This window comes from Drosophila virilis, chromosome X (genome assembly GCF_030788295.1).
Source record: "Drosophila virilis strain 15010-1051.87 chromosome X, Dvir_AGI_RSII-ME, whole genome shotgun sequence".
Lineage (NCBI taxonomy): Eukaryota > Metazoa > Arthropoda > Insecta > Diptera > Drosophilidae > Drosophila > Drosophila virilis.
The window spans coordinates 17740783-17760830 of NC_091543.1; the positions used below are offsets into that span (position 1 = coordinate 17740783).

The following is a 20048-nucleotide window of genomic DNA, read 5'->3' on the forward strand; positions in this document are numbered from 1 at the left end:
CGATATTTGCTAATATATGTTTTGTTACGCATATTGCTCTGCGCAGCAAATAAATATAATGTTAATGTTAAATACACGCATTCCAACGTATGCACATACACACGCGCAATCAAACATACATTCTTATAATTAAACACAAACACGCACACGCACAAAACAATTTCTTGCAAAAGAAACATTTACTGGCGCCGCATGAAAACCTTTAGGGCTTACTTAAGGTTTTGAGAATCGAGTAGAAGTACGTTGTGGGACTTAAATTTCGTTTGCGCTTCGTATTAGACATTATCCATACATGCCTACATACACATGCAATACATACAAATGTGCATGTATACATGCACACATTAACACATACATATATACGCACATACACACATATAAAATATCAATTACAAATACGTATGACTTTAATTGAAATGTGTGCAGATTAGTTAACATTTAAATGCAATATACGAACTGATTAAAAATGTTGCACAATTTGTTCATATACTATTCTAGTCTATTGAGTCTTTTTGTCGTCCTTGGCGGATTTGCCGGCGGTGGCATCCTCCTTGAAGTGCAAAAAGACAAACGAGAAGACAAAGACGCCAATCATCATGGAGAAGGCGCTGGTGTAGTAGGGGAATGCGCTGGGTATGAATCGTTCGTATTGTGTGTGCTCCAGTGGACGCACCGACACTTGGGTCGTGTTGTACAGATGCGTATAGCCGATGCGATTGTAGTCGACCTTGAACTGATAGACACCATAGACGTCGGGTATCTTGAATCTGGCCTCGTAGCTGCCGCTGCTCGTCTGCTTGAGGAATGCGCGCACAAACGGATCGATGCGCACAAACTCCAGCTGAATATCGTTGGCTTTGAACGGCTGCCAATTGCCCAGCACCAGCTCCTCAATGTCAATCGTATAGACCACGGGATCTGTAATGGTGTATGCCTGCTCTGGCGGCTGACTTTCACCCTCCTTGTGGTGCCGCACAGAAGCCACACGCAGTCTGCCGCTTTCGCCAAACACCCATTTGCTAATGGCTTCGGCGACCGCCCGATTGCCAGCCTGTTTGTGGAAGGCGCCGGTCTGCGCATACTGCACGGCCATGGTGAAGGTCTCATCGGCAAAGAAGTGCAGCGAGCCGGAGAAGACGACGCGTGCATTGTTGCGTGCCTGCAGAGCGGCAATTAGCAGCGTGCCGCGGCCCACAGCATGCGGATAGTCTGAAACGCTGGAGTCGGGATTGTAGCTGTAGGCGCTGCTTTCCGCCGTCAGCAGCTTCAAGACCAAAGGATTCTCCTTGTCCGCAATAAGTCCCGTGCCGCGATATAGCAGCGGCGCCGCATTCGCCTGACGATTCTCGCTACCCACCACGCTCGCCGCATCAACCAGATTCCGGGCCGAAGTGAGAATAGTTGTATGGTCGCCCGCATCGCTCACATCGTAGTGCAAGTGATCGATGACGGCAGCATTTTCCTCGTCCAGCTCGAAGCCGCACTCAGAGGCGAATTCACGCAGTGCATCACCGGATTTCTCGCTGCCCGCAACCAGAACATTGCCGCCGTCGTCCACGAATTGTGCCAGACGCTCCACGCTGATGTCACCGCCGAATTCCTCGACGCTGGGCGCGAAGATAATTAGATTCTTGTATAGATATTCGCCATAGCGAGAGAGCAACAGACCGGAGTCGTCCGCTAGCTTATAGGTCAGCTTAAATCCGCGATCTATAAGAGGGGAGGTGGACAAAATATTTGTAAAGTGTTGTACACGTCATAAGTTATGCATGTATGTGCGTGTGCGTGTGTGTGTGTGTGCGTGTGCCGGTTACCTTGCAATGTTTTGAAGAAAATTGAATGCGTTTCACGAATAGCTAAATTGTCCAACAGCACCAGAGTATTGGCATCGCTTTCAAGCACAGCATTGCAATTATTTATTGCGAAAATCGCAATTATTAGAAGTTTCCACATTCTGAAAAAGCCGATGCAAGTGTCACTCTTCACTAGCGATGGGTAATGTACAAAATGTCACCGAATTATCGATATATCGATGATAGTGGGTGCGATTTCCGCCAATGCTTAATCGATGTTTCTTGATCGTGCTTTTAAATGTTTAAAAATCGTTGTATGCTTAAACAAAAACACAACGTAACTTCGAGAGTATGTACATTTGTTGTATTGGTTACATTAATATTTAAATTAATTATAAGATAAATTATAAAAATAAGCAAACCAACATTCATTATATGTGTGTTGCCATAACTATACAGTTTTATATTATTTGACGCCAATCTTATTAATACGTTTAATTATAAAATTGCTGTGTATTAGCTGTGTATTCTTTTGACAACATAATTAATTTCTGATTCTTAATAATGTTATTTTTACTTTAAGCTCAGCAAAAGAACTAATTTTGAAAATGCTTTCACATTATCAGTGTGGCAACGCCAAAAATGTGGTTCTTTAGAATAAAAAGCTTCCCTTATAGAAGAGCTTTCGAAATTTCGCTTTTAAAGTGTATCTAATTGGAAAACGCTTCTTCGCAAATTCGAACTCAGTTTCAGTTGCAAAAAGCTGGCGTCGCGCGCGGACGCTGAGGTGCGGCGGTATTTATGCTTACAGTTCTACCACTGACAACGGGCACTGCGAACGCGTGCGAGATTTGATTTAATTTTTTTTTCGAGTGCTATAAACAAATATAGTTAACAAATGCTTGAAGTGTGAGAGAGCAACAGAAGGCAGCATATTTATTTACATAAAACATCAGCTAGCTAACAGAAATAACAGGAACATGCAGAGCTTTAAGAAAGCACCGCATTTGGACAGCAGCAAGAACAACAACAACAACAACAACAAGAGTCGCTTATAAACAAACGTGTGTGCAAATCCATAAAATCAACAAGAACAAGAAACGCAAGAATAAAAACAAGTGCAAATTGGGCCGCTGCCGCAAACGAAACCAAAAGCAATGGAATTAAAATAAAAAAAAAAAACAACAAAGTTAGCAGCAACAGCAAAGGGCAATTAAAATTGTTTACAGAAAAATTCTGCTGATGCTTGACAAACTAACGGTATATTGTTGCTAGCTGAGGTGGTGGTGTTGCTGCTGCTGCTGGCATTTGGTGGTGGCGGCATCTACATACTGCTGTCCGTTGTTTTTATATGTAGATACATAGATACAAAAATAATCAAATTAAATTGAAAATAGCGTAACAAGCATCTGGTCAACATGCAATTAATGCAGACTAATTGAAATGGTGACAGTGTGCAACCTGGTCCGGCCCCCTCGCCATCCTCTGTCTCCGTCCAAAAGTGCAGAAGTAGCTAAATGAATGGTAATTAATGCATATGTAGCGTATGTATTATGCGTGCAAGAGTAAGAGAGAAAGCGTGTAGTTGGCGAAGAAGAGAAGCAGCGAAAATAAAAGTGCAAGTGTCAGTTGTTGTTGTTGGTGTTGTTTTTATTTCGATGTTAGTAGAGCGCGGTTGAAATTTATCGATCGACCAAAAAACATCAACAACAACAGCAGCCGCAGCCGCAGCCGCAGCAGCGCAGAGCAGCGCGCACAAAACGTAAGAGAATGCAACTGGAGAGATGCTGCTTTACCGGTCAACGACGCTGACGCTGACGCCGACGCCGACGACAGCACCGGCAAGTAGCAGGACAAGGCCGTCAATTTGCTGCCAGCTTTGCGGTCGGCGTGAAAGTTCATTTTATGCGTGCAGGTCCAAGCCGCAGCAACAGCAACAGCAGCAGCAGCAGCAGCGGCGGCGGCGGCGGCGCAAAAGTGAAATCTTACCAGCTCTTCGCTCTTTGCTATCTTGTCTCTTTGTATGTGTGTGCGTGTGTGTGTGTGTGTTTGTGTATGTAACAACTCGCTGGCGCTGGCTTACATTTACTTTTCTTTTTATTTATTTTTGTGTTTTTTTTTTTTTTTTGGTTCTTGTGCAGTCAAGTGCTACAAATAGCACAGTAAAAGTAGCTGAACAGATAAACTAATAGTTAGTGAAAACAAAAAGAAAACAAGACACGAAAATCAACCAACGGCAACGTCAATTTCTTCTTGTCAATCTCCAAGTAGAAGAAGAATAACCACAACAACGACACGCTGTTTCGTTGCGCTAGCGGCGGCGGCAGCCAGCGGGGCGCTGGCAAAAAATTGCGGTATGAATATCTGTTATATTCAGTTCTACAATAAGTATGTTAGTGCATGATATACATTAGGTATGCACAGTGAAAGCTCTGTTAACGGACAGCCTCTTTGGGCGAACTCTCCTTGAGCCGGAAAAATTGTTATTTCAATTTCTTACACTTCATTTTTGAAAGCCATTTTTGCAGAGGGAAAGCAAACGGAATAATACAATCGCCGCTTCGAATTTCGATATTTCATTGTTTTGCAAGATATATATGACATATATATATATATATATATATATATGTATGTTCATATTTGAAGAGAACATTTTCTTTAGCAGGATACTGTAGGCAGTCGTCGAATAGAGCTTTTACTGTACATTTGAGTACATATGAATGTGCATAAAAGTTCAAATACAATTGTTCACATTCATATGATGCCTTGTTTCCCCTTACATAAATATGTACATGTACATATGTATATTTACTGTTTATTTTGTAGTTTTGCCAAAATTGCAGACGCTGTACTTTAAACATTCGAAATGCACTTCGAAATATGGTCCAAAGTTAAGCACCAGCCACAGCGCAGCAGCAGCGCGCATTAGGCCAGCCACATGCATGCCAAATCATTTACATATTCAAATCACGTTCACGTAAGGGATGCGTCAAAATGCATTAAACTCTAGATTGGATCCGTATTGAATTTTTACCGTTACATATGTCGCCATGTATGCAAATGCATGCATGTATGTACACATACATACATACGTAGTTCTGCATATTTGAGGGAATTTACCTTTATGGAAAAATGAAACTAGAAAAATGCGTTATTTCCAGGGATGAAATACTCTACTCTCTCATACATTTGTATTTTTGAGTGCATATCAGAAGCAAAGCCCAATTCAAAAACGATCGCTCCTGTTAAAGCCGTGGGATATATGTACATATATACATATATAGTAAGTAGCTCGTTTGCTCCAGTTGAACTGCATTATGGCCCAATAAATGAGGGCTGATAGTGTGAATTGTTAAAGGAATTAACGTTGATCTGAGCTAGGGACACACAGAAATTAACAAGAATGGGTGGTAATTGAAACGAAGATAGGAGAGAAATATAAAAAATTAACCGTATAACATACGCGAAAGTGTGCTAAAAATAGATAAATGGCTGACGCGGCAGCTGCCAATTGACTGGGCGGCTGTGCTGTGAGCTTTCAGTAAACGAGGGTCGCTTCATTCGTATGGAAACGGAGTACGGCTAACAGTGGCCTGTTCAATGTGAGAGGTGAGCGGTGAGAGGGGTGAGAGGGGTGAGAGGGGCGAGTGGTCTGCCTACTCGATTGGGGGTTAGTTATTTTTGGGGACGACAATGCTGACGATGTTTCTATACAAATACAAATGCAAACACACACACACACACACACACACACACACACATAGAGAGAGACTCACACACACATACATGCGCATACACACGCGCCGACAGTCTGACAACCCCAACTGTGAGGCATTGACGATGCTTTTCGCTAAAACTTCGAAGGATTTTTTACCGGCGGGGATACTGATGCTCGGTTTCGTTCTACTTCTCGCCGCTGTTATGCCTTTGCCTTTGCCTTACATCTATTGGCTAACTCTCTGCTACACTGTTACGCATAGTGCAGACACACACACACACACACACACACGGACACGGACAGTACACATGTATTTTCATGCAAATGTCAAAGCTGCCAAGCGCCGACATCGACAACGACAACGACAACGTCGTCACTTCTCTCGCCCCTGCGGCGACCGTGTGGCGAGTGTAGCGGATTTTGTTTGTGCAGGCATTGGTGTTGTTGTTATCACTTTTCATACCCTGTAATAATTGACTATGTACGTAAAGGGTAGATAGGTTCCAACAGGCAGATGCCGACTGCATCGCAACCATTTAGCATGTAAGTGTATTTGTGAGCAGCAAGACTGCCGTCTTGATCCCTTTCATACCGTTAGAATAAGCATAAGAAACTTCTATAAAAAACAACAATTGATATGCATATGTGCATTCTTGACAAAACCTGTGAGCACGCATGCCGTAGGGTATCTTGTCTGAATGTTAAATTTTTTTTTGGGTCTTGCATTCGACGCGCTTTCCAGCTGCGAAGCATGGGGATGTGCCAGCACTGCAAAAAGGTGCGTTTACTTACGAATAAACTTTCTGAATGAACGGTGGTGTTCAGTTTTGAAAACTCACCACCAATTGCCGGGTATCCCTTACTCGCTCACTAATCCCCTTACTTGGTCTCTGCTTCTTTTGCGCTGTGCGTTTCTTGTCGTCCAGTGTTGTGTTATTTCTTACCTTTGCATCGGCTTCTTTTTTTTTTTTTTTGCCAAACAATTAGAAATTGTGCAACACTTGAAATTTGGAGCACGCAGCCTCTGCAAAGAAAATTAAGAATTGCGCCACTCAACACGTCGTCGCTGGCGTGTCTCTGTTGCTATCTTTCTACAAGTACACAGGCATACACAGGCATACATACATATACATACTTTTCCATGTATTTATGTATCTTTGCCTGTCCGACAGCAACAAGAATGAATCTAGTAAAAATAATCTAGATGCGAGTAGTCAACTAACAGATACCCTGTAACTGAAATGCTTATGCAGTTACATTGGTGAAGTTGATAACTTTTATACTCAGTTTAATTGCTAGAGGGTAACAATAGAAAGTAGTCAATAAATTCTCGGAAAGGGAAGAGAAGAAGCATACCAAAATGAGCCCGAAATAAATTACTCATGCGAATTAAATAGGCCGGACAAAATTTCAACGACAATATAATGGATATATGTGTGCATACCCGCTTTTATCTCTCTGTTTAAGGGTAGTACTATCTACATAAGCCGCAAACAATCAAGGCATAAGTCTTCAGCTTTGTCTTTAGGAGCTTTGCATTTCTTTTGTTTTTGTTTGCGTACGCATAGTGAGAATAAGACAGGAATTTATATATCCTAACCCAGTCTATTTGACTACCATATTTAATCCACTATAAACCAGCGGATGTTTTTAAGCGCCTCTTTAAAGCATAAACAAAGTCTTTTCGATGCTCAAAAGTACTCATTGTCGATACTCGAGATCGAGCTCTGATGCAACCCTGCTTGGGATCGACAGTTATTTTTCACTCTTTGCTTTGAACGGATATTTTCAAGCTTATTGTAATTCAAAGTGCACACTTAAGTCTATTATCTTGTTGATCCCGTTTTCAAGAAAAGGTTACCAAAAAAAAAAAATAATTGTCCGTTTAACATTTATTATTAATGATATTTAACAAATTATACGTTAATCATTATTATTACAAAAACGGAATTTGTATTTGTCACAGGTTACCGTAAAAAAGCTTAGATTTAAGGCTTTTGATGAGTCGCAAATGTCAATTGTGATCTCTGTTAGGGTATTCAAGTTTCGGTGCGTGTCGCTTTTATGCTTTCTCGGGCTTTGTTTTGTCTTACTTCGTGCCATTTTCACACACACATAAACACAGAAACAAGGACACGGAAGCGTCTTAGTGTTGTTATTGTTTTGTGGGATTTCACTTGAGAAATATATCCCCACACACAGAAACACACACACGCACACACACGCACGCACACACATAAAAATGACATTTTTTGCATGATTCCTGTTTGGTTTTGTTGCTTCGTCTGCTTCTGCCACATTCCATTAAATACAACGAATGCGAAAATGCGATAAAAGCAGTCAAGAAATTAAAATTGTTAGCCAAAGCTCTTACACACACACACACACACACACGCACACACACACACGAGACACATTATTTCTTAGCCTGCGGCCAGGAATAGCCATAGCATAAGGATAAACAGTTATAAATGCACACATGCACACACACACACACGCACACACACACACGCACACAACCAGCAAGCACACACACACTATTACACACTATTACACACACACACACACGCACACACAACCAGCAAGCACACACACATGCATATAAACATATATATATACATATATATATATATGCCCATATATTTCGTATTCCAATTTGAAATCTGTGGAAACTGTCAAATAAGCCACATTCGTTGACCCGAAAAAAAAAAAAACGAATCGCTATCGAGCAGCATATTGAAAGCGGAAGGAAACGGGCATGAGTAAAACGAAAGGTATTTAGCAGCGATTTTATTTGAAACATTCAGCTCGAGGTCAGCTCGAATAGTTGTCTCTGTTCGCCTCTCCCGTTACCTGTGGCATAATCTATTTGAGAATAGATCGCAATTAAAAGAGAGAAACAGGGAGAGAGGGCAAATGTGGTTTTAAAGGAATATTTCAAATTTCCATTCCGCTAACCCGAATAGAGTTCGAACCAGTTGGGCAAAAGTTCTGTACGTTAAGTGAAGCAGGCATTTCCCTGATAGCTGCCCTGTTGTCCATTTTTGCCTTGCAAAAGTTCAGCAACTTTCTTATGGTAAAGTTCTCTACAATATCCGGCGTTGGGCTCATTTTAATTTTAGATAAGATGCTCGCTGGCCGGAAGATACATTTGATGGTTTCACAACTAGTTTGCGCTACAGTTTCGAATGGGTCTGAAATCCAGAGCAGATCGAAAAACCATATATATAATAGATGAGATGATTGAGTATGTAGAATCAATCGATTGTTTTCTATATACTCAACTGTTGAATTTCAGTTTCTCTGCTACTTCTGCTGCAAAAACGCATTTAGCCTTGGCATATGCAATACTTTATTTTATGGTATCATTGCCATCATCATGAAAAGAGCCAACATCGACTTGTCACCAAGGCATGACCGTAAACTTTTCCCTTATTTTGTTGTTGCAGTTGTTGCTGTTGGTTTTTGTTGCTGTCACAACTTTTCGCACAGTCTCAGTCTCAGTCTCATTGTCGCTATCTACAGCAAGTGTATATGTATATGTATCTGTATCTGTATTTGTATCTGTATCTGTATTTGTATCTGTAGCTGTATCTTTCTTTCTCTGCGCGGCCTTTAAGCTGGTTTCCGGTCGACGCGCTGCTCTGATGTGGTGATGCCATCCATTTTATGACGCCACTTTCCACCACACACACACACACACACACGCGCACACACACACGCTCACACGCTGAAAATTATAAATAAAATGTGTATGCGTGCGTGTGTGTGTGTGTCTGTGTGTGTTTATCTACATTACATTAAGACAAAACTGAGCTTTGTAACGTCCACTTTTGTTTGACTTGACTAAGTCAACATAACGTCTATTTGCTGCCTGCGCAGCTGTCAATCCGTCTCAAACACACTCTAATCGCAAAGCTCTCACAAGCTCAAACATCTTTTCTATTCAAGAACAGGCCAGGTCGGGGTTAAGGCCAAACTGTGGGAGCCCGATTATCATGAAAAGTTATCCATAATGCAATTATTCAATTATTTGCACAGCTTTGCAGTTGCCTTTAAGTGACAACGTAACCTTGTATCTAAGTATAAACTGAAAGTAACATTGATAAGAATTATAATTCGCAACTTGTTTAAGCACAATATTCTCTATGAATTATGTATAGTTTCCTTTGAAATATACGACTGAGTGGTGCAAAAACAGTTTGGGCTGCGATACGGGAAATCTTTTTAGCCGCAAGATACATTTGCGATAGGTATATAACTTATCAAGACATTAAACTATGCTGAAACTTCTCTTGCCCTCTGTCTCTTGTAAATATCCAACTCCTAGGGATAACCGCCCTATTCCAATACACGATAATACAGTTATTATTCGCGTTTGAAGCCAACTAAGAAAGTAATAGGAACGCAAATTAAAGCGTTTCAGTCGAAAAGGTTCGCGGGGCGGGCCACACACATTTGCAGCTCGTTGGCCTGCACTTTGTTTACCTTCCCTGATGCGCACAATCGCCGCATATTTCCATATAAGTATACATATAACTAAATGGAAGCCCCATCCCATCCGATACGGGCGTGCGATAAACTCGAGAGGCGTATGAAAGCGTTGGCATTTCGCTAGCATTTAGGTTTCTTAATTGGTCGGGAGCACGTCATCCGAATGCAAATGCTGAAACTATGTAGCATAGGAAACCCCGTCAGACTCGTTGAAGGACCCCAAAACATTGGACATTGTGCGAGCAGCCCCAAAGCTGTGCAATTAACCCTAAAGGCCAGCGATGCAGAGACGAAGCAACAGAAGACATTCAAGTAGAAGAGCTATTGAAAAGGCGACCGCACTTCCATTAAAATTGTTTCGTTATCCAACTGCCATTTGCGAGCATAATGCATAATGATGATGTCTTCATAAAGGATTTAATTATTATACAGAAATAAATATAGAAACCCGAAACCTGCGCTGCTTATGCGACATTCGAACAATATAATTATGTAGGGATGACCATTTGATGGCCTTCACAAGCACTTGAGTTCTTTATGTTCATATTATTTTATTTAGAGAAATTGGTGAACAAGCGTAAACTTATGATTATTGTACATTTTCCGACATGTATTTCAAAGACAACGAGCAACAGCGAACACATCTTTTCATTGACCCTTCTAGCTTACAACTGAGCTTCTCCTTCTTGTATTTTTATCGATAAATCTATCGTTGATTAAATATCCATAGCAGGGTTGCATATGATAAGTGATTTTATATTACCAAATGAGTATAATGCCAACATTATACTCGCCTGTTTAATTTAACTGATTGTAAGTTCGACCACTCCTAGTTCTGTTTCCAACTCCTACACTCGGCCATCCTGACTCTTCATTCGACCCGAATGACGACTCTTCTGTTAAATTAGCATTTGGCTCCCATTTTTTCATGTATTCTGCTACAGTTGTAGTTTTCCCTGGACCTTCGTGGTCGCCTACCTTTTCTACGTCATATCTACCATGGTTTTGAATCTTTACTATTTTATATGGACCAAAGAATTTAGGTTTCAATTTTAAACCAGTACCATACTGTGTTCTCTTAATGGCTACAAGTTCGTTTATTTTATAATTGGACTCTTTTTTGCGATGTTTATTAAAAGATTTTCGGTTTTCCTGCTGTATTTTTGCTATATTTTGCCGCGCTTCTTTACGAACTTCTTCTCTTTCGTTACTTAGCTCCTCTATAGCAGCTTCTTCTAATAGTTCTTGCAAGTCCGATATTCTTTTAAGTTTCATCTCCACACCAGTCAACAATCTAAACGGTGAAACTTTAGTGCTTCTTGGCGGCGTACTGTTGATTGTTTGTTGAACGATATCAATATGCTTATACCAGCTACAAGGATTTTCACGACATAGTTTAGACAACATTGGTATTACGATTTTGTGTATACGTTCTACCTGGCCGTTTCCTCTTGGAACTCCTGTAGCTATCGTAAGATGCTGTATACCTTCTGTTTCACAGTACTCCTTGAACAGGTTTGAAACGAAAGCTGCACCCCTATCTGATATTATGCGCTTAGGATTTCCAAACACTGCTGCCTGCCGTCTTAGTCGATCTACAACTCCTTCTGCGGTGGTATTTTTTGTTGGATAGAGCCAAACAAATTTTGAAAACGCATCGACTATCACTAGAATATAGTTATAGTTTTTACTTGTCTGTTCTATTGGACCGACATGATCCACATGGTACGTGCCTAAGGGCTTGTCTTCTTTGTCAATTGGTGCCAAAAACCCTTCTTTCTTGCCTGATTTGCTCTCAGATATTATGCATTCTACGCAACTTTTTACAATTTTTGGCACTTTTGACGATAGCTGCGGAATATAGAATGTCTTCTCGATTGCTTCTTGAGTTCGTTTCGCCGAGAAATGCCCTTGCTTGTGTGCAATTCTTATGATTTCGTCTTCCATCAGCGATGGTACTACTATAAGTTCCTTGATGGGATCCTTGTATAAAATACCATGCCTAACATAAAAATCTTCGTATGTGCTACAATCCAAAACAGTTAGCACCGCTCGGACCCAATCATCTCTCGCTTGTGCTTGCTGCAATCTGTGCTGCAGTGAGTCTTCAAGCATAAGACAGGATACGCGGCTTAAAGCATCAACATGCCTCATTTTGCTGCCATTTCGATGCTCAATACTGTAGTCAAAATCTTGAAGGAAGAGTGCCCAACGCGAGACTCTCAATGGAATATCTCCACGTTTTTTCATGGTCAAAGCGAAAGCGTTACAGTCGGTCACAATCTTAAATTTTATGCCAAGTAAGTAAACGCGCCACTTTTTCAAGGCCTCGACTATAGCCAGCACCTCAAGCTCATAAGAATGATACTTCTCTTCTGAGGGTTTTGTTTTCCGACTTAAATATTGAATTGGATGCAACAATTGATCGTCCGAGTCTTTTTGCAAGAGTACACCACCATAACCATTCATTGAGGCGTCCGTATGCACTTCAGTCTTGGCTTTCGGATTATATAATCGCAATACTGGAGTACTAACTAATGCTGATTTTAATTGCCTGAATGCGACTAGTTGTTCTTCATCAACTTTAAATTGCACGTCTTTCCGTAACAAATCGGAGAGCGGTTTGGCTATCAGCGCATAGTCTTCTACAAAGCGCCTAAAGTACGATGTTAATCCGAGAAAACGCTGCAAACTCTTTCGGTCATGCGGTATAGGAAAATTTTGAACTGCCTGGGTTTTTCTTGCAGATGGTCTTATTGTGCCTCCCTGTATAACGTACCCTAAAAAGTCAACTTCCTTCATGAGAAACTGGCACTTGCTCCACTTAATACGCAAGTTAAACTCTGCTGCTCTGTCCAGTACGCGCTTTAACTTTTGGATACCTTCATCTATATCCTTGGAGGGAATTATAAGATCATCCATATAAGTTACGACTGTACCATCCTGTACCAGATCTACAAGAATTGCATGAATGAATCTGGAAAATACAGCTGGGGAGTTCGATATTCCAAAAGGGACGAACAGGAATTCATATTGCCCTGCACTTGTTACAAATGATGTAAATTTTCTCGAATTTGGCTCAATTGGAACATGAAAAAATCCGTTTGCGAGATCAAGTGTAGTAAACACACTTTGGCCCTGCAATCTCTCAATCACATCGTCTATTAAGGGCATTGGAAAATTGTCCCTCGCGATCTTTTCGTTTAAACGCCTGTAGTCACAGCACAATCTTTTGGTACCATCTTTTTTCGGAACGAGGACAACAGGAGATGCATACTCCGATGTACTTGGCTGTATGATCTTTTCTTCTAGCCAAGTTTTGATTTGCGAATCGACAATAGACTTGTCCGCATGTGATATGCGCCTTGGGCGTTCGAAAACTGGACGCTCATCATTTAACAAAATTTTCATTTCAATTGGACATTTCTTCTTCATTTCAGGTGAATAGTTTTTAATCATTGCTTGAACTGCGTCTGCAACAGGTTTTTCTAAGTGATGTAGATCGATCTCAGCCTCCTGATTTTCTGCAAAAAAACATACATCTTTGAATTCTTGTAAAAGCTCTATGTCTGGCTTCTTATTTTCGACAGTATCTTCTGTTATTGTTGATGTCTTGTCAATTACTCTCTCGTTTGCATTGTCCTTCACTTTGGGTCGAAATTCTACGAAATTTTCCGATACTATTAAGTCCGCTTGCTTCAATACGCTGTTTCCTATTACAGCTGAGTATTGGATGTCGTCTCTGCTCGTAACATGAAAGGTTATATCCAGTAAGATACCATCAACTTCGACTTGAGTGACAAAGCTTCCCAGTGTATTTAGCTCACTATTACAGATACCAACAAGACACTGTTTTTCATTATTCAGTTCAACTTTTCCTAGCTCTTTAAGGATATCATCGCGTATCAGACAGAGGTCACAGCCTGTATCGATTAATGCAGAGAAGCATATGTTCTTACAAGACAACTCCTTAAAAATGCATTTTCCACTACTGTTGGCCTTGTTTATCATCGTGTTCGCATTTTGGCCTTCTTTCTTCTCCACTGCACGCGATCCTGAACAGTTAGCTGCCTTATGCCCTGGTTGAGCACACTTGTAACATTTTATTGGCTGTCTACATTCTCTGGCTAGATGTGATGGATCGCCGCATTTGAAACATTTCTTAATTCGTTCTTTATTCAAGTCAGGTTTCTTTTCTTCGGTATCGTTATGCATCCTACCCGTATTAGACGCTTGAGGGCGACTACTACGGATTTTCTCATATACCTTGATTTGTTCTTTTAGTTGCTGCAGAGTCTTGGCCTGATACAGATTACTTTTGTTACTCCTCGAGTCAGGTATTCCCTCAATAAAATATTCTATCAGGCTTGAGTCATCCAGGTTAAGAGGTCCGCCAATTTCCATAAGGCTATACAGATATTCTATATAATCTTCACCTTGACGCTTACGCCTATTCCGCAACATGCGGTGGACGTCTATTGATGAAACTACCGTCCCAAATTCTTCCAATAGCGCTTGCTTTAAAGATATCCAATCTGAAATTCCATGCTGACTGCGCACGAATAATTTTGCTGCACCTTTTAGTAATTGCTTTGAGTAAATAAATTTCTGAAGGTCGTTCCACTGCACTGCCAAAGCGTTATCTTCAAATTCATGAATCCATTTTTCAACAGCTGGTTGATTTGACCCATTGAATTGCGAGAGTGAATCTTCAATGTCGCGTAATGTAAACGTTGTTCGGACTATCTGCATTGGTGAGCTTTGACGGGTATGAGCCGACCCAGCATCGTCATACTCAGATTCATTATCGTCAACCTGCAACCCATAATATTCTAAAAGTCGGTCTTGCAAAGTTTGCTTTCTACCTGTTGTTACCAAACTAAGTGCCGATAACTTTTCTTTTAATTCGTTAACTCTTAACGCCAAAATTTCGTCTCTGTTCATTTTGTTATCGTCGTTGCTCGCTTTTCACAATGCTTAAAATTGAATCTTACAAATAAACAATTCAATGTACTTAACTTAATGGTATAAGTAATTAAACTCTTATGAATCAAATTTTAGTTTTTTTTTTTTCAGCAACTTTAGAAATTATTAAATTATTATATTCGTCTGTCTTAACTTATACTTTCACTTTGTGTTTGCTTACACTTAATTTCTTCTTTGTTATAATTTGATTCTTTGAAAATTTTTTACTGATTTAACACTCTTTACTCAACAACTAGTTAATTATTTTCATATAATGACGAAATAACATACTCTGTTGTTGATCTGTAACTTGATACACCCTGTGATCATCGTTGTCGTGTTGAAGCACGTTCCAGTCACACGCTCTTTTATTGAAAGATTCCGCGCTCTTCGCTCTTCGCCTCTTTGATCTGCAACTTCTTATTTCATCACGAAGTGAAAATTTTGCGCTATCCAGCCTTTGCTACGCAGAATTTAAAACATCGCCTTCTCGCTTGCGCTTATCGACCACTGTCACGCAATACACGACTGTTTGTCTCGCTCTTACTAGAGCTCTCTAGGCATACTTCGCCGCTGTCGCCATTAATCCTAGACGATTCTTGACTTTTTCCATTTTTTCCAGGGCATACGAATTTTAATGAATTTTCATGCACCCGCTTCGTTTTATGCTCCGATTAATAGTCTTGCATACGTTTGTACTCGTTAATCAATTTACGAATTTCACAATTTCTGTCTATCCCACTTCTGACACCAAATTTGTAGGGATGACCATTTGATGGCCTTCACAAGCACTTGAGTTCTTTATGTTCATATTATTTTATTTAGAGAAATTGGTGAACAAGCGTAAACTTATGATTATTGTACATTTTCCGACATGTATTTCAAAGACAACGAGCAACAGCGAACACATCTTTTCATTGACCCTTCTAGCTTACAACTGAGCTTCTCCTTCTTGTATTTTTATCGATAAATCTATCGTTGATTAAATATCCATAGCAGGGTTGCATATGATAAGTGATTTTATATTACCAAATGAGTATAATGCCAACATTATACTCGCCTGTTTAATTTAACTGATTGTAAGTTCGACCACTCCTAGTTCTGTTTCCAACTCCTACAATTATATAAAAACCAACCCACGTATCTTACGTTCTCGACTGTAACAAAAATTAAAAAAAAAAAAAAAACCCACGAGACCCATTGAACTGCCTGCAACTCGATGTGAATCGGATATGCTTACGATATTTATAAAAATAGAAAATGGCTGATTGCACAACAAGCCAATTATGTGAAAAGAAAATGTTTCCCCTTCGCGTTTCGCAACATTGTAAAATGTTGGCAACGCCACGTGAGCTGCCAGATGAATTGAATTATTGATGCTATAACGGTTAATTGCGTCTGCCAGCTGGAAGCTTACATGATGGCAGCACTGTAGCAAGTGTTATCCTCATGTTAAGTATGATCTTATGAGAATTTGTTTGTTTCAAGTTATTTTTGACTTTGACAGGAATTTGATTAAGACAACAACTGATTTAAGATAACATATTTGTTAGTGATATCTTCATGTTACGTTAAGTATCCTAGTTCCATCCTTTCTCATGTTAAATATATCTGTTCGATCCTCATGTTAAGTTAACTATCATAGTTCCATCTTCATGTTAAGTCAAATATCCTGGTTACATATTCGTGTTAAGGCAAATATCCTGGCTCAATCTTCATGTTCAGTTAAATATCTTAGCTCCATGTTCATGTTAAGTTATTTATCCTGGTTCCATCTTCATGTTAAGTATCAGACGGTGCAGAAGTTGAATAGACTGAACTATCCAAATTTAGAATATTTTATTTTCCATTTATTGTTTACTTTTGCAGGGAGATAAGAGACTGAAAGGGCGATAAGCCAGTTGATTAAATGCAAACATAAATTAAATATCCCTGCAGACATGCAGATGTGCAATGTACATAGAGCTTGGAATTTGGAAGCATTTAATCACAAAAACTCCAATGTCGACTGTTTTCGTATTTATACAAGTTATATGAGATATTAGCCCGATGTTGTTTGGGTTTTTCTGATATGTTAGGTAAATAGAGAAGCTCGCAACAACTGATATAATTTAAGATATCTTAAGAACCCAATTATCTTTATTATATCAATCTAATACTTTGTTTAAACAAATATGCCGAGGCAAATATCATGTTTATCAATATTTACTTCGCTTCTGGATATGCAGAGTGTAAAGCTTTGTAGAGTAAATCCATCTTGAAAAAAGGTTGTGCCTTGCTTCACGGCTCGAACCAATACCCTGATCCGAAGTTCGACTTAAAGTAAATGAATCTATGATAAGATTTTAGGAATATGGTGAGGTATGTGGTTCTGTTCTGATAGGAAATGGAAGAAAACAATGTTTAAAATGTTGAAATTTTGTAAAAACCGTGCTATGGAAAAATTCTTGACAAGCCCATGCGGTTTTAGGGACCTCAAGTCTATCAAAAAACTGAATGCTGTTGCATAGAGTTGGGATTCGAACCGGCTTGCAATATGTGAATAAACAAACGGTAGTTGGTTAATTTGGTTAACGCTGAATTTGAATGCAAATACTAATAAATACAATTCATGGTTGACAATTTGACATTAGGTATATCGAACAATGTCCGCGCCAAGCTGCTCGAGCTCCTCGGGCAGGGCGCAACACTTCCAGGACTCCTGGACGCCAAACGTGTAGATGGTCTCGTGAAAGTACAGCTCACTGGGCATTATGAATGCGGTGGGAAAGTCCAGATTGTTCATGGTGTCGGGAAACTTTTCCAGCTGTACACTAAATCCCGAATACTGATAATAACGTGCGCATTCTTTGCCCATTATCGGCTCCTCGTCGCGCGTATCGTCCGGAAAATCGTTGGCCGTGGCGAAGCGCATGCCCGGCTGATTGCTGTGTATCTCCATGTAGCGACCGGATTCGGGATGCAGAAATCGTCCAACAAAATGCAATATGTTCGCATCGAAATCCTTGTCGATGGCGTAGCACACATCGAAACCGGGCACCGATTTATTCTCAAACTGGCGCAGACGATCCCCAATAAAGGCCGGCACACGCATATCGTAGACGGTATTGTTGACTCTCGCAAATCGGCCCGTTGGCATCGTGTCCTCAGTTGTCTCAATTGTGTGATCCGCGGCTATGACCAAGCGGTGCTCCAGTATGCCCTTACGGCCCGCCTTCTGGCCGGCCAAATTGAAATAGCAATGATTGCTTATATTCACGGGCGTGGTCTGATCCGTGCGCGCCTCGATTCGCATATAGAAGCGATTATCGTTGTCCATGGTGAAGTGCAGCAGCACAGTCAGCTTGCCCGGATAGCCCTCGTGGCCCTGGGCGGACTCATGGCTGAGCGTTATCCCGTCCGGACGCATCATGTGCAGATCCCAAATGATGCGATCAAATCCAATAAAGCCGCCATCGATCTGATGTTGATTATTCAAATTGCGCGTGACACGCACCTTCCGCCTGTCCATTATGAACTCCCCATTTGCCACACGGTCTGCGACTCGTCCCAGCATACAGCCAAATCGTCGCTGCCGGTTCGACTCGTAGCCGGCCACATCGTCAAAGCCGAGCACCACATCCTCCACGTTGTGGTAGGCATCCGGGCACTTGATGCTCTGTATGGTCGCGCCCAGCTGAATGATCTGCACGGACAGATGATTCGCATTGCTAATCGTGTAGCGTCGCACCACCTGAGCCTTGTCCGTGAACGGATTGATGGCGATGCCAAAGATATCCTCCGACACTTTAACCATAATGCCAAATTTCGTTAATTTCACATAAAATTTTATCCTCAATTTTTTTTCAGTTGGTTTTTTTTTTTTGTTCGGCTTTTATTTGTTTGAATTAAATTTTGTCTGTTCCGTTGACATTGTGTGACGTTTCGAATGGGCTGGCATGGCTGATGGTTCTGATGTCCAGAATTCAGTCTAGCTTAGCGGGAATAGGATTTACCTTCAGGCAGGGTGTTTTTTTTTTTTTGTTTTCCCAGAAAATCTACGCAAACAGTTCGTATTGTCTGTTTTAAATTCTCAGTAATCTGTTGAAATTGGAACATCAACTAAAATCTGTCTGACAGTTTGAAGCTCTCTGCATCTGCCGCACCCCACACTTTCCGGCCAATCCGGGTATGCGAATGGAACGATTGGCCTTCACTCATTCCAGGTATCATTATAATGAACTGAACTTGACCTTGGCAACGATTGACAATTGACGCTGGTAAATTTAAACCGAACTCTCCTTGAAATATGTTGACAAATCTGTCAGAATCAACAGACACACATTGAACTGCATATACCCCAAAAGAGGGTATTATCATTTATAAAAGGACTCGTCTCCGCGCTAATGAAGTGTATATAATATTGATTAGTATTAGCAGCCGCATCTATATACAACTTTTACTTCTGGTCTCTCAACGTCTTTTTTTGTTGCAATCTGCAACAGGCACTTTATCATATAGCTGGCATAGATTGAATAAGAGTGCAATTAATTTAAGAACAACTTTATTGTAGAACTAAATGGACATTTTGGGGTCTTATCATGCTCTTTACAAAGTCTTCTCAACATCAGCCAATGTTATTATACATGCATATGTTGCAGGAGCGATCGATCAAAATTGAAGTTCTTCTGTGAACAATTTTTGTATATTGGCATTTGCGCGTTTAATAATGCCAAGTCGAATCAATATTGGAATACTATATATACAGATCTATAGGAAGAATCGGTGGAGAGCATCGGTCGCAAAACTTTTCTGCTGATTAAAGAAGTTCTTGCCAAATTTCAGCTACACTTTGCGCAAATCAGTCTAGTATATGTGTAGTGTATATAGAAGGGTATTCAATGGCCGTTCTTTTGTGCAACTCATTTAGTTATGTGTCATTGATGATGGCTTGTTGGGTTTAATGATAGGCAAAGGCCCGTTCGTTGCAGATAAGTTAAGCACTCGAATTGCATTGCAGAGAAACTTATCTAATCGGTCACTGCATAGACAGCAGCTAATATAGTCGAACATTGATCAATGTGATATACGCTATGCAA

The 20048-nt window shown here is 40.5% G+C and overlaps 3 protein-coding genes across 9 annotated transcripts in view; 1 reads left to right on the plus strand and 2 right to left on the minus strand.

Moving 5' to 3' along the window:
• Positions 1–389: 389 nt before the first annotated feature.
• Ost48 (dolichyl-diphosphooligosaccharide--protein glycosyltransferase non-catalytic subunit Ost48) lies at positions 390–2003 on the minus strand. Its single transcript, XM_002060103.4, has 2 exons — positions 1815–2003; positions 390–1710 (listed from the first exon to the last, which is right to left on the minus strand). Exons 1-2 carry the CDS (start codon positions 1951–1953, stop codon positions 500–502), a joined length of 1350 nt encoding a protein of 449 aa, XP_002060139.1. The 5' UTR covers positions 1954–2003; the 3' UTR covers positions 390–499.
• Positions 2004–2537: 534 nt separating this feature from the next.
• The window catches only part of inaE (inactivation no afterpotential E), a 31216-nt gene continuing 13705 nt past the window's right edge, over positions 2538–20048 (plus strand). For 2 of the 7 annotated variants that reach the window (XM_070208551.1, XM_032439894.2), the window contains exon 1: positions 2538–3317. In XM_070208551.1, coding sequence (XP_070064652.1) covers positions 3315–3317 — 3 coding nt within the window. In that variant the 5' untranslated portion in view covers positions 2538–3314. Of the gene's footprint in view, positions 3318–3934; positions 4148–20048 lie in introns of all 7 variants that reach the window. The other 5 variants (XM_015168306.3, XM_015168310.3, XM_032439893.2 and 2 more) reach the window with 5 other exon arrangements.
• Positions 17517–19161, minus strand: LOC6636662 (galactose mutarotase). Its single transcript, XM_002060104.4, has one exon. It carries the CDS (start codon positions 18764–18766, stop codon positions 17600–17602), a length of 1167 nt encoding a protein of 388 aa, XP_002060140.1. The 5' UTR covers positions 18767–19161; the 3' UTR covers positions 17517–17599.